This window comes from Cotesia typhae, unplaced genomic scaffold, assembly GCF_013202065.1.
Source record: "Cotesia typhae breed Kobodo isofemale line unplaced genomic scaffold, CoteBio_Ctyphae contig_48, whole genome shotgun sequence".
In the NCBI taxonomy this organism is placed as follows: domain Eukaryota; kingdom Metazoa; phylum Arthropoda; class Insecta; order Hymenoptera; family Braconidae; genus Cotesia; species Cotesia typhae.
In genome coordinates, this window is record NW_027423756.1 from 11,494,911 (window position 1) to 11,510,000 (window position 15,090).

The 15,090-nt window shown below is 35.1% G+C and overlaps 1 protein-coding gene across 1 annotated transcript in view; it reads left to right on the forward strand.

Moving 5' to 3' along the window:
- The window catches only part of LOC141529972 (uncharacterized), a 168,805-nt gene that overhangs the window by 146,394 nt on the left and 7,321 nt on the right, over nucleotides 1-15,090 (forward strand). The window contains exons 4-6 of the mRNA XM_074246783.1: nucleotides 3,593-3,806; nucleotides 13,579-13,733; nucleotides 14,152-15,090. The exon at nucleotides 14,152-15,090 is cut by the window's right edge and continues 2 nt beyond it. Coding sequence (XP_074102884.1) covers nucleotides 3,593-3,806; nucleotides 13,579-13,733; nucleotides 14,152-15,090 — 1,308 coding nt within the window. The remainder of the gene's footprint in view (nucleotides 1-3,592; nucleotides 3,807-13,578; nucleotides 13,734-14,151) is intronic.

Genomic DNA, 15,090 nt, shown 5'->3' on the forward strand with positions numbered 1-15,090 from the left:
AATAACGCTATTCTAAATTATATTGCATTATAAAGGTAAATATCAAGAAGAGAATAAGAGAGGAAAGGAAGGCAAAATTATTTTTGCATTGAGCATAAAAGCGATAAATTATTTTATAGTTCACGATAATTAATGCGATCGTATTTGCAAGTCGTACAGTATAATGTAAGAATGGCAAGTCAATGAAGTGAGTTGAGAAAGATGAAGAATAGAAAAGGAAAAGAGACGACAAAATGACGTTCTCGGGGATAGATCGAGTACGAGGCGCATACTGAGCAGAACATTACTCGCATTATTAATGAGAATCGTAAAACATCATGGCACGTATCCACTTCTATCGTAGTCCTTACATTAGTTGTCTACTCTGGTCCATTTTTTCTTTTATTCTTATCATAATTATTTTTTCGACTCTTCTATTATTATTTATATTTATATTTATATTTATATTTATTACCTTGATTTTAATCTGATAAAAAGTGTCTGCGCTTACACTTTAGATAAAATTACGAGATCACCCACGCGTGACTGAATTATTGCATCGCTGCGCTTTTCAACTCGGTAAATTCACGGTGCAAATAATAAACAAGAGCGGAGTAAAAAGAAGAGATTGCAGCGGTTGTTAAAATTTTAATGGCAATATCCGTTTTTGCCGTTGATGTGAGCAATTGATTTTATGTAACGGAAACAATAAAGACGAGAAGAAGAGAGAGAGAAAGAGAGATCCCTTGTAGCTATCACAGATGAGCGTCTGCTGGATTTATTAGAGGATTTTAATTCTTTAATTGGAGTTACCCGGGTGTTTTTCTGGTGAAAGAACGGACTCGCGTGTAGCGTTAATTAGAAATGTTGTGACCGGAGATTTACGGTATTGCGGATAAGTTAGAGGTAAGAAAATAAAATAAAAACGTTAAATGAGTTGTGAGTGAGATTGTGTAAGGTTTAAAGGGGGCCGTTGGTGTCTCGAGTCTCAAGTTAAGTCTCAAGTATTGTCTGGATCGTCAACGTGTCTTCATCTTCGTTAGAGATAAAAGTTGAGGCTCCGAAAGAATCAAACGGTCTCGTTACGTGCCTGCAATTCTTACAAACTACTGCCGAATAATAAAGATTGACGTTAATGCACCTTTGTACCGCACGCTCTTTACTTGTGTACCTTCCTGGTCTACCTACTGATATTATATGTGATATAAATGTTTGGGTAAATTAAAGTTAACGATGCGTGACGATGACATACACCATTATAATAGTTACTTCATTTTTCGCTAATCAATCATGGCTTTAACGTTTCAATTTAATTTTTTTTTTTTTTTTTAAGTCCTTCAACTGATTATTAAAGTCACACCAATCATAATTTTATTATAAGTAAAATTTTTTGTTCAAAATAATTATTTATCCATTAATCACACCTTGTGTGCAGATAAATTTTTTATAAATATATTTAGTGTAAAAACTTTGTATATTTTTAATGGAAAATAAATAAAAATCATTTACCTTTAAATTAATGTCTCAAATATATATTCCTATAATTTTATGAGCGGTCAGTAATTAGTTACTTTCTTAATGGTTTTATACCAAGTAATTAAAGTTGAATGGGACAAGTTTAAGTGAACTGTATTTCAAAGAAACACTTTAAAATTTAATTACTTTATGTAAAATCACAAAGAGGGAGAGAACCGACGGACCAATCATGACTGAATATTTAGGGATGAACAAGTTAAGGGAGTTACATGAACCTTCCAAGTTTAAAGGTCAGTTTAATATCAGCCGGCTTAAGAGTAAGATCGTGACAGCTTAAAAATAAATTAAAAAATTTTAAGGACTAGTATGTGTAAGTAAATTAAATTGTTTGAATTATTATTAAATAGTGCTGGTATCGTCTGACTGGTAAGGGTCTTTTCTACTAGCCGGCAATGATGTATTAACGGTTTCGGTCTTGGTATAGTTTCTCCGTGGGAGGTAAAAAGAGTTAAGAAGAAGAAGATAAAATATTTGAACAAGTACTCGTTGAAATAAAGTAAAATAAAAATAAATGTTAGGGTTGTTTGCGTGTGTATCGGCGGACAACCTGATCAAAGAAGTTTGCGCATCAATCATGAGATTCATGAGAGAGTACATCGTCGTGAGAGATTCCACAGCTCAGTAGAGTCACGAGTCTCTGGCTGCCAATTACAGTTGGTCATTATTGTAGTGTTGTTGTTGTTGTTGTTGTTGTTGTTATTGGAGTTTTCTATACACCTAGTAGAAGCTCTTTAATTTATTTTTCACTCTCCCATTACTTATTTATTTATTTATTTATCCTTTATACGTCCATCCATCCTTATCCGGCGGAGCAATACAATATAAATAAACTTGACGAGTTATCGCATTTCATGAATCGAGTGACGGACAGACGGGTTTTCAGTTGCACTGCCAACAGAAATCCATTCGTATTATCTGCTATCTCAGTTTTAAATCCACTTGTGCAAGTCAGAATATTATTCTGAAGACCCGGAAGACAAGCTATTTAATTTGATCGTACTTGCTCTCAATTTACCTTTTTCATTTTATACCTCAACCTCAACCTCAACCTCTGCCTCTATTTCTCTACTTCTGCCTTAATACTATCTCTATTTCTACCCTTACTTTGTCCTCGTCCTTATCTCTCTCGCTCATTCTTTCTCAACTCGATCCTATTATTCTAGTGGCAATTCAACTACGCTGCTAATAAACCAGGATTATTAAATTGAGAATTTCATGAATTATGCATTTTAAAACTTAACAAATATCTCTCAAACAATTTATAAGATAAATACATTCAACTAAACTCGACTGAATTTCAATTAAATTTAATTAAATTGTCGTTTAATATGTTGGATAAAAGAACAGGTGTTATCAAAAGCACTTTATTAAATAAAATTTCAAAGTTGCGTAATTTTTTTTCTCCACTGAAAAAATATTTAAGTTTTTATACTGATAAATAACATCTTTATCACAAGTTTGTTATTTATTTAATTGCATAATTAATACAATAAAGTTATCCGCAATTAAGTAATTATTTAAACAATTGTTAATAATAAATATTAATTAAAAATTTTATATTTCTAACAAATAAAATACCAACAAATGAAAAACAATTTGTAAAACAGCGATAAAATTTATAATTTTTATCATTTAAATTTAAAAATAAAAAAACAAATTTGTTATCAGTTTCTTATTATTGTAGTTATTCAAATGTCACAACAAAAACCACAATGCGATAATAATATTAATTGCATTATTATTCACAATAAATGTTATCGCTAATATTTATAATTATTGTGTCGTGCATTGTTGGTATATATGTTACATGAAAAGTGATAACTAACAAAGTTATGAATAATAAATATGACAATTATTATTAATATTCCCAACAAAGTATCTTTATCAGTCAGATAAATTTTTTTTTTTAAGTAAAATATTATTAATAATTAAAATAAATAATATTCATTAATCAAACAATTAAATTGTTTTTTTTTTTTAAATAAAATAATTAATGAAACTTATTAAAATTCTTAAGTACAAAACATTAAAAGTAAAAAGTATCTTTAAATTAATAAATTGGCTTTTGATGTTGCAGGTAGCGACACGACCTTGGAGTCCAGACCAGGGAAAGACTCGGGAGATGACAAAGTTGTGTAACCATAAGAGGAAACTTTTGTTACCCGTTGCCGCGGCTAGTCCAGTTGCCTCTTGTACACCAGTTGTTTCGTCCTCAACGTTACCTGTGCCCGGAGCGACCGCAATTAATGCGCGAGCAGACTCGCCAACTTCATCCGACAAGTCGAAAAAAGGTCAGTAATTTATCTCAAAACCTCACCAACTAGCAACTAAGCAGCAAACACGTTAGCCAAATAGGTACAACACTTGTCGTTTACTTTTCCCATTATTTTAATTCAGAACTAACCAGCAGAGCCTTTAGTCATCCAGCCAACAACTTTTATCCCATTTATCTTTGTTAACAAAACTCTCAACAATTTTATACATTCATTCTTGTATACCTACACATACCTATACACGCCTAACTGCTTTATTCAATTCAGCCCGAAAATATGGCTTTAATCCAAGAGTTTAGCGAGTAGATAATGTGAAAGAGAAGGACAGAGTACAGTGGTTGGTTGTTAAATCCGAAAGCTGATCAACTTCTCACTGATTTTCGTCTCCACTTGAGCGAGTAACTTTCGACAATTCTCCCATTGTATTATCTAAGTTATGTAACGTTTGGTGGGTATTACAATTCAACTGCGAGAACGAGCCCGAAAACTCTGACAAAAAGCACGAGGCTGAACTTTAAATAAGGGACCTGCCGACTCTCGGGGTCGTTTGGTGTAATCTTCCGGACATTCATCCGGGATCGGAGGAGAGCATGTGCCAAGTTTTATTGGACAAGGACCAAAAGTTGAGTCCGACGGATGTCGCACCGCGGAAGGACGCTCCTGGTAATCATGCCGGGAAAAAAGTTTGCGTTGAACCGAAAGACGGAAAATAAAGACAGTGGAGAAAAATGATAAAAAAAATAAAGTTTTGTAGATAAAAAAAAAAAAAAAAGGAGGACTGGGAATATGCGCGGGCATTAGCGACAACTTCTGTGGTAGTGACGATATGCTACTCGAGTGTGGGCATGTCGTGGTTTTCCACACAGCTTTTTCTCTCCCCCTGAGCACCCCTCATCGTTTTCACTTCCGAGCGCTCGCATCCACCCCCGCGATCCCATTAAACTCGCCGGGTGATTTATTTTTTTTTTTTAACCACTCGTACTCGTAAATCAATGCGGGAAAAAATGCTCATTACATTTTTATTGGAAAAAATGTTGATATTACGGATAAAAAAGACTCGAGATTTCTTTTTCTGTCTATAAAATGAATGGATGTAAAAATTTAAAAGGAAAGAAATGGAAGAGGGTACGATAGAAATGAATCAAGTAAAGTAATTTTTATTTAAAAATAAAAAAAGTGGGTTTAAATTGTGAATAAATTTATAGTCAGAGGTAAGAGGTAAGAGGTAAGAGGTGAGCTTTTATGAGTTGACTGGGTAGTGTTTGATGTTGTTTAACGCGCCGAGGGGCAGGGTGAGTCGTCCCGCGTTACGAATTTATGAAAAAGCGCTCGAGCGAACCCTCTTGCCTCTGACCTGGTATTTTACAACATTTTTTTTCCCTTTCTTGCCTAAGGACATCGCGCGTGTAATCTGAAAGAAATTGTAAGCAGCCGCAGCAGGAAAAAGCCCTCGCGTGTCGCCTGGTTATATTCTTCGGATCCCTTTGCTTTTATTTTGAGTTGAGTCAAGTCGAGTCGAGTTGAATCGAGTGAGTGTATGTCTTGAGTCGGTTCGTTGCGACACAAGTGCCGGTTGTAGTGGTGGTTTAAGAAGTATGTTGTAGTTTTGCCAAACGAAACGTCAGCAAGCTCCGGAGTTTTACCTTTCAGTAAAGCTGCTTAACGCGAAGACCCTTTAAACTTCCTTAACAAACGCCCTCGTGATTTCATGAGGGTATAGCAGTACATTTTATGGAGTTGATCGTCATTCCATCGAATTGCCTTGGGTAATCGTTTTTTAATTTAAAACTTTTATGTTCAGCGACGGAAAAAAAGCTTTACTTTATTGCATAAACACACTTTGAGTACAACATAAATATTAACTATTATTATTAACTCAACCTCAACGATAAATTACTGTTTTTAGTAATTAAAATTTTTCTAAATTAGCTTCCTTTTACGGGGAAATTAAATTTAATTTATTCAATTTTAATATAAATATATAAAGTTTAAATTTTATTATTTAATGTGAGAAAAATTATAAATTTAAATATTAAAGAGTAAAAAATTTCTATTTTATCTATAAAAAGAGCTTATTATTATCATAATAGTGATGAATATAAATATAATTTTATTGACTCAGCAAAAATTGAGTAGTCTTCAATTTTCCATTGTTCAGAAGCTTTAATAATATAATTTTTTTTATTTTATTTCTTTGAGTAAGTTATATTTTTTTTTTTTACAATATTTTTGTTCATATTCTCACTCATTGGATTTTCATCCGTGAAAATCCTATTCATCACTCGTAATTTCCAGTGTGCGGTAACGAAGAAAAATAAGACGAGCACTGGGATATTAAATTTCCGGGCGAGCGGTATTAAACTTTCATCGCGTCATAATGTTATTACGATAGAAGAGAAACGAGTGAGCTGGCTACTGTGGGGTGAGTGAGAAAGAAAATAAAGTAATAAAAAATTAAAAAAACTAGACAGAGTCAGCGGTAGCAGCAATGCCATATAGCTAGAGGGAGGTTGAGGTAGAGTGTAATATAAAGGGAAAAAAAAAAAAAAAAACTAAAAGTATTGGAATGTAAGTAGTCGACATCCCTATTTGGTTCTTGCGCCAAAAAGTCTTTTTAAACGTACACCCTCATTCGTAAAATATTTTTATCTTTTATTCCCTTCTGTTCTTCATCCATGAGGACTTTTTTTTTAAGATCCATCGCCCCCTTGACCCTCGGCCCCTTATCTTGACTTTTTACTTGGCGTATCACCGTCACCACTACCACCACCACGACTCTAACAACTTTTTACTACTTTTACTCTACTGCTACTACTACAGTGATCATCAGAAGCGTATAAACTCGTTCCACGCGATTCCGCTTTAGCGACCTTTCTTTAGTTCGTCGCTCTTGATAACTGCAGATTGAATAGCCACCCAACGCCGTTCGGATAATGGATACTTCGATCAACGGAAATCCAATTCGTAATTTCTTCTCGTTTCTTTTCGCAGCACAGTCTTTCGACAGATCTTATTCCTATCTCAGTCCCTTATTGTGCCGATAGAATTCAGCGGTCGGAAATTACTCAACTTTTTTCTTTCCCCAGCTCATACACTTTTTTATTATTTCATTTTTATTTTCATTCCTTCCGTCTCTCGTCTCTGTCCCGCTTATTTTTCATCCGCAAAACTCCGGCAAAGTACAGAGCTATGGCAGTAACAGCAGTATCAGGCAGTCAGCCAAACTTTTCTTCATTCGAAAACGGCAGCCACCCACCCATCTGGCCACCCCTCAAGCCATTTCGTTCCTTTTACCTCCGCCTGTTTCTATACTCTCTTAATTTTCTTTCAATCAATTCCATCTGTTTCCAATCTCCACCGATATCGGCATTTAAACTTTTTGCCTTTCTCTCACCACTTTTTTAATTATAATTATAATTATAATTTATTATTAACGACCATTCAAAACTAATAAATTACTCCCTCAACTTTCCTTTTTCTCCATCAAAAATGTATTTATAACTCCAGAGAGAGAGAGAGAGAGAGAGAGAGAGAGAGAGAGAGAGAGAGAGAGAGAGAGAGAGAGAGAGAGAGAGAGAGAGAGAGAGAGAGAGAGAGAGAGAGAGAGAGAGAGTACCACGAACCGCGATAACTATTTAATTATCCGGCAATCAAAGAACGGAAACTTGATGGTTTTTTTCTCTAACAATAATAATAATAATCATAACCATTATTATTATCATTATATAATTTTATTTAACGAGAGTAATTTACGTTAGTGTAAGCATAAAAGTATAAGTGAGATTAGGAGATTAATTAAAGTTTCAATTCACATTTACTGATTCGATTAAACGTTTAACTGTTTTAGTATAGCTTTGCGATGTAGTTAGCTTGCGGAAGCAGCCCAGAAACAACTAAGAGAAGTACCAGTACCATCATAGTACAGCCGCATAGTCACTTTCGCACTCGACCGCCGTGTTACCCTAACAATGTTGTAACTACCTTACGCCATTCTCGAAATTGCTCTAATTTTCTCTCCATCTCCAGCTGAATCTCCATCTCCATCTCCATCTCCTTCTTCTTCTCATCCTCGCGTTCCTTCCATTTCCAACTACCGGCAACCCACCAGCGGAAAAGGTTGCTCCACGTTATTGCTAAATACCAGTAATTACTTTAAACGCCGCTAATTCAATCAAAACTCTCCTGGGATTATATTATATATTGCATTAAGCTATCATTTACGTAAATCTCCTTCTTGTAAACGGCCTCTCATTTATTCCGCGTAATTAAATAATTAATTGTTAATTAACATTTCAATTATGCCTTTAGATACTTGACTTTTTTTTTTTATAATGAAAACATATCAATTAATAATGAATTCCTGTCGCGCTTACGGTGAAATAAATATCAATTGAGTTGACTTAAGTGACCGTACTGGCAAGTCGATTAACTCTCGGGTACCACCAGCAGAGTTAAACTCTCAAAAGTTCTCACTAAATGTTCTCGCAAATCCTTTTCATCGTCATGCTTGAATCTACTATTAAAACAGAAAGTTTCTGGAGATTTATCACGTCGTTACAACTTTTTAATTACACTTTTTATTTATTTTTTTTTTACTTTTAGTTCTCACACCTCTGGTTGAATTTTTTTTACTATTTAATTTATTTTATTTTATCAGAGCCTTTAACATTTTATAATATTAATTACTTACTAACTCGCTGACAGTTATTGACACTTTTAATTATTCATTTTTTAAAAATACTAAAAGCCGTTATTGGAGGGTAAAATAAAATTAAAAAAAAAAAAAATATTCAGTTTTATACTTTTTAACTTGTGCTTTTATTATATAAAGGCACGGTTTATTATCGCACGACTAGTGGCGCATATATAAATATATATACGCGTGTATAACAACGTACTGCAGTTTAGTGTAGAGCATAAAGTAGTGGCGACAGTATTTACGATGTTTTATGGGCTCGTTTCAACTTTTACCGGGCGCCCTCGGGGCTCACTCGGCTCTCGCTTCAATTCCAATTTCCCGGCGATATAAAAAACTAGGCGACCAAGCTTCTGTGCCAAAAGTGAAAGAAAGAAAGAGTAATAAAGGAAAACAAAAAAATAGTTAAATAAAAAAATAATAATAGCAAAAAGTGTAGAGAGAAAGTGGAAAAAAAAAAAGGCCGATACGAAAACAAAAAACAAGATAAATGAGACAGGATTGACGTGATAGGATGAAACGCACACACCTTTTGTGAGCATCACGGTTTTCATGTTTTTCCTCAGCTAAACACAACGGAAAAATAAAAGCCAGAGGACAAGCAGTTTATACCTTTTTTATGGTACACTCTGCTGGCGTATTTATCAGTCTCTGTGGTGGCGAACGAAAAGCTCTTGCACGTCATAAGATCCCGCTAAAGATGACTCTAAAGAATTTTAATACTTGAAAAAGAAAAATATTTTCATCCACTTGGGTGCTAAAAAAATTAAAGTGCAATTTTTTTTAACACGTGACATAAAATTTAATACTTCCGATAAATAACCCTGTACTTTTAAAATATTCAATAAAATGTTTTTTTTTTTTTTTTTTTTTTTTTTTTCAAGGGTTAAAACATTTTTACTTATATTTTTTTAATAAATTGAATTCTTCAGCTATTGATTCTCGATAAAAGTGGTTAATTAATTTAATATCGTTCGTTCAGTTTTTAATAGCTTGTAATTAAAAAACTCTTGTTATTAAATATTATTACATAATAATAAATAAATTTTTAATATCAACACACGTTGACAAATAGTTAAAAATATTTCAGCGTTATTACAATAAACACGACACTATTAATGATTATTTTCAATTACCCGTCCCAATTAATTAAATTCAGTGGCTGGCATTTTATATCTCTTACGTAATTCAATTAGCATTTCATTAAATATAATAATAAAACGAGTAATTATTTCCGAAAAATGAATAACCATTTTATTGTTTTATTTAAACAAATTAATTTTAATTATAATCGTGAGCTCAGTGAACAGAGGCTGCAGCGGTATACGGAATGGTCGGAAACAATAAAAGAATAATCGAATTAACGTGTAGTGAGTGGGAATGAATTGATGCTGCTGCACAAAACCCTCTACCTCGTTCTAGAATATAAAAAAAAAAAAAAAAAAAAAAAAAAAAAAGGACAAGACATTATTTTTCTATAATACGAAATTCATGAAAAGCTTTCACCTGTTATCGGATCGCTTTGTCGGTGGTCCGTTGATATTCCACTCCTTGAGATCTTTCTTATCTCTCACATATCCCGTTGTTCGGGAGCTCAATTTCAACGTCGATGGTTGGCGGTTGGATTTTACGGGGCACTTGAATACATCCATACATCTAGCACAAAAGCCGTTGCTAGAGTTGCACTCATCCCTCTCTGCTCTTCGACATCCCTCATCTAGCGTTTACACTCTCTCTCCCCATCGCCATCCACCACTGCGATACGATGCGAATGTAGAGAGGATATAAATTCACAAACCAAAACCTAAACCAGTAACGTTGTCGTCATAGTCAGAGCAAACGCGCTCGCTTTCCACTTACAACCCCCGCGTACATCTTGCCAGTTGGCGAGGAGACCAATCAGCCAGCTCGCGTCTTCTTATCGCACCGGGCGATCAATAAGTCCCGGGAGTAGGAAGGAATCCGCTCTAGCCAACTCGGTGAACGGTGGATTCCGCGGGGGATCAAGTAGCTACTCTCTACCCTCTTTTAACATATTATAGAGAAGGGATTGCCGGTGTGTATTCACACACTACAGACTGCACAGCTATGAAAGCTCTCCACTCCGTGAGGTGGCCAGGCAACCTCACGAATACCTCCGAATCGCTCTAGTATAAACGTACAGAAGTAATAGCTGAGAGTGGGGCATTTTGTCGGCGAGAGAGAACGGTGTGGCTACGACACGCTGATAAAGGTTAATTTTGTAGGAGAATATGAGCGTCGTTGAGCCTTATGAAGTGGCATTGTGCCGAAGGTTGTCGAGGTAAATGGATATAAAGGACGGAAAAACGGAGCCAGGAGAATAGAAAGAGTTATGGTCGTACACACTACTATTTTATACATTACTTTACTTATATATTACTACTGTGTGTGTAGTATGGACCCATACTCACACTTGCAGCATGCCGCCCCTCACCCCTTTTACAACCACCACGGGTTTATGTAATTTTGCGTTCTCTTATAGTGGTAGTAGCTGGTAGTATGCGGTTGCCGCATGTCCGGTTTTTATGCCCATCCATATTCCTGCGCGCGGTTTTCTGCGCGCTTAAACTCGCGCTTGCGTACTAACTCGGCTTTTGTTGCAGTCCTGACAATTGTCCGGACTGGATAAGATGTGTCTGTGGTTCCATTTAATTGGCCAGCTCATTAATTTAGTCGCATCGATAAATTATCACTCGATCCGTTAAATTCATAGCTTTGCAGTTAGCTAGCTTCAATTTATTTACTCGATAACAACAATGATGAAGATTACAATGACATTTGTAAATAAAAGCTAAATGAAAAAGATGTTTGGAAGACAAGTAATTGAAAGAGCGGATAAAAAATGTCTCTGGAGAAAAGTGAATGTCTTGTAAAGACGCTCGAGTCACTCGAGGGTGACAAGACACGATGATAAGGGTTAATTTTGTACTTGGATAGGAGCAGCGTTGAAGCTTACGGTAGCAGTGATGGTGATCCTCTGGAGGGTTGTTCTCGGGTGGGGACGCCAAGGTGAGGGTTGAAAAGGTAGCCAGTCGACTGAAGAGGGAGGAGGGGGAGGAAAAACGCGAACAGAGGGTTCGAGAAGCCGTTCTGCTCGTTGGGTGATGTGGGAGATGAGGATGAAAAGGCAAGTCGTTTGTAGGATGGACATGCTTGGACGAAAACATACGAGAGTTCTCCTACTCAACGGTAACTCAGTATAGTCGGCACTTTTGTTGGTGTTACGTGTTCATATCAGTTTAGTTGGTTTAGTTGTGATTCCTGCGCGTGTTCCGTGCGCGATTTACGCGCCTGCGCTTTTGCGATTACCTTCATTCAGTCTCAACCACCGCATCATCAGGATAACACTTGTTATACGATTAACTCATGGAGCTCCGCTAAATATTTACTTACAAATTACGATTCTATTCTCTTTGCGCTTCATTTCGTACTATCAACACTTATTAATTGGATTTTAATACTTTTTTATCTTAAAAATGGTTACATAGTCGTTGATAATAATGTGGCTTATTAAAAAAACTAACTTTTTTATTATTTGTTTCATTAAATATTTATTATTCATCGAGTTAATTAAAATTAAAATAACAATGATGATAAAATTGAGTTAAAGTGTGTGTTTAAGATAAATTAATAATTCAACTTGAAGATCCAACCGGCGTTTGTTTACTAATTTATTATTATACCTTGAAGACGTTTAATGTCAGGCCACAAATTGGCCCCAAGATTTAACGTAAATCTTTACCAACCCCTGAGAAATACTACTGAGTAAGGTAGGGTTGTTTTACCCAGCTGGATTTCGTTAAGAGAAAACAGAGTACGGATGACGTTGTATTGCGTTGACGAGATTCATTACTCCTTCTTCCTTTAAAACTTCCTTCTCTCTTTCTCTTCTTCCTCCCCCTCTCCCTTTCCTACTCCTTCTCCTTCTCCTTCTTCTCACGCTGAGCTTTACCCTCATTTTACCAATAAGCTTTTCCTGACTCCCGGTTTTCACTGTTAGTTATCATCCCTTTCACATCGGAGAATAATTATTCGCCGTAGGCTGCCAGATAAAAGACGACTTTCCCCCCCGATGCCGCTCAATTCCCTCTCGTTACTCATTCTCTCTGGCATAATATTAATAATAATAATAATAATAATAGTAGGTACATGCAAATACCTTATCAAGATCCTCTTCATTTTAGTGTCGACACTCAACTGGTCTTTAGAAGCTTTAATAATCGCTTTCAAATGGCTTGACTGTATCAATAAAACAAAGCCAAGCTTAATTTTTTTTTTTTTTTATACATTAAAATTGATTTATCTTATTTAGACTTTTAATTAATTTTCTGTTATTAAATACTCGTGGGTTTCAATTAATAGGCTATTATAATTAATTAAAAAGGACTTTTGTTGTTTTTTAAAATAAAAATTAGCAATTTAATTAATTAGTGTCTTGGAGTATTTTATACATCCATTTTTCGGAAGTAATAATAATAATAATAATAATAATAATAATTATTATTATTATTATTATTATTATTATTATTATTAAGCTACTGTTGTCCTGTAATTTTCTCGGTTGAGTTAATTATACGGCGTTCACGAATCGCCAGGTCTTTCGAGGTCTAATTAATCTCTGGGGATTGTTTGAATGGCGGTGACAAAAGGGTGGCACAGGAGACACAAGGAATATACAAGTTAAGGGAAAGCAAAGGGGCGAACCGAAGAACAGAGAAGAGAAGGGTGTGTAAAATACCAGCCGGTATAGTTTGTACTATATACAATAAAGTGGGATCGTGATTTTACCGTGGACCGAGAATTAGAGTACGTGCGGCTGGTAGCTCTCAAGGCACCGGGAATTTCGATTATTCTAGAGTTTATGCGTAAACTTAATTACACCAAAGGGCTTTTCCGATCTACTATGAATACCAACGAGATTATTATCCCAATATAATTCTCCTTCTACTTACATCCCTTTCACAAAGACTCACGACAATAGCAATTGAAATTATTATAACAATAATAATAATAATAATAATAATAGTGGTAATTTTAATATAACATTATTAATTAAAATGTCATTGTTTACAGATGGCCTGAGTAAAAAAAAGAAACGTAAGCTCAGCAGTGTGGGAAACGTATACTCAGGTGTTTCAGTGTCACAATTAATTGCACAACGTGAACGTGCTATTGCAGTAGCCAGCGCTACTGGAATCCAGAGTTTACCGTCTTCTAACGGCTCTCAGGTAATTTTATTAATTATATTCATTGTTTCAAATTTTCTTTGTCTTTGCTTTGACAATTAGTTTTATTAAACTTTAAAATATTTCAATTAATTTTTAATTTCTTTAATTCCACACTGAAAAAAAAAAAATTAACTTGATTCGAGAGAAAAATTCTTGAACCAAAAATAATTTTGAAAAGGGTAATTGTCTTGAATTAAAACAAAAAATTCTTGTTAAATCAAAAAAAATTTATTAGTTCCAAAATTTTTCTACTCAACTCAAGAAGATTAAGTTTTTTATAATTATTTACTTGTTTCAAAAACATTTTTTTTTGTGCATAAAAATTTTTTAATTCTATAAAAATCTAGACAAAGAAAATTTTAAAAAGTGTGATTAATTATTATGAAATACAAAATTAACAACATATATTTTATTGTAGGTTTGGCCAATGACTGGTCTGACAATTCAGCAAAATAACCAGCAGATTGGTCATCAATTAATAAATTCCCCGTCGCAAAATATCGACGCAAATGGTTGTGTTCTGAGAAATAACAATAGTAATAATAATAATAGTAGTACTAATATAAATATTAACAATAACAATAACAATAACATACAACAGAGGCTAAACTCCCACAATATGACGAGTATGTTGATGGGAAATCCGTTGGTCATGAATCAACAGACGAATAATTTTAATAACATCAATAATATGACGCAGCAGCAGCAACAGTTGATGCTGCAACAGCAACAACAACAGCAGCAGCAGCAGCAACTGATGCAGCAGCAACATATGACCCAACATCACCAGAATGTTATTGCGAACCAATTGTCTCATCAGCAATCGCCCCATTATCAATTGAATCAGTTGAACGATCAGTCATTGCATGCGATGCAGCAACAACACATGAACCAGCAACAGCAGATGCATATCCAGATGCAGAAGCATTCTCAGCATCACAATCAGGAGCAGGCAAACTTCAGCCATCACGACGGATTCATCCACCACCTGCAGCCTCAAAATTCACAGAACCAGATGCATCAGCAAATGCACTCGTTACACCAGCACTCGATGCAGTATCAGCAGCAGAATAATCAGCAACACATGATGCAGAATCAGATTGATCAGTTCCACATGCTGCAGCAGCAACAACAGCAACATCAGCAGCAGCAACAGCAACAACAAATGTCTCAGGTTTGCCAGCAGCCGATGCAGTTTAATCATCAAGGGATGACGCATCACTTGAGTGATATTTCTCAGCAGTCGAACGGGCAACTGATTTCTGCGATGAATAATTCTGATGGTCAGCAACAGCAGCAACAAATGAGGCTTAGAACTCCGTCGATTGGTGCTGATGATGACATCAATGCTAAGCAG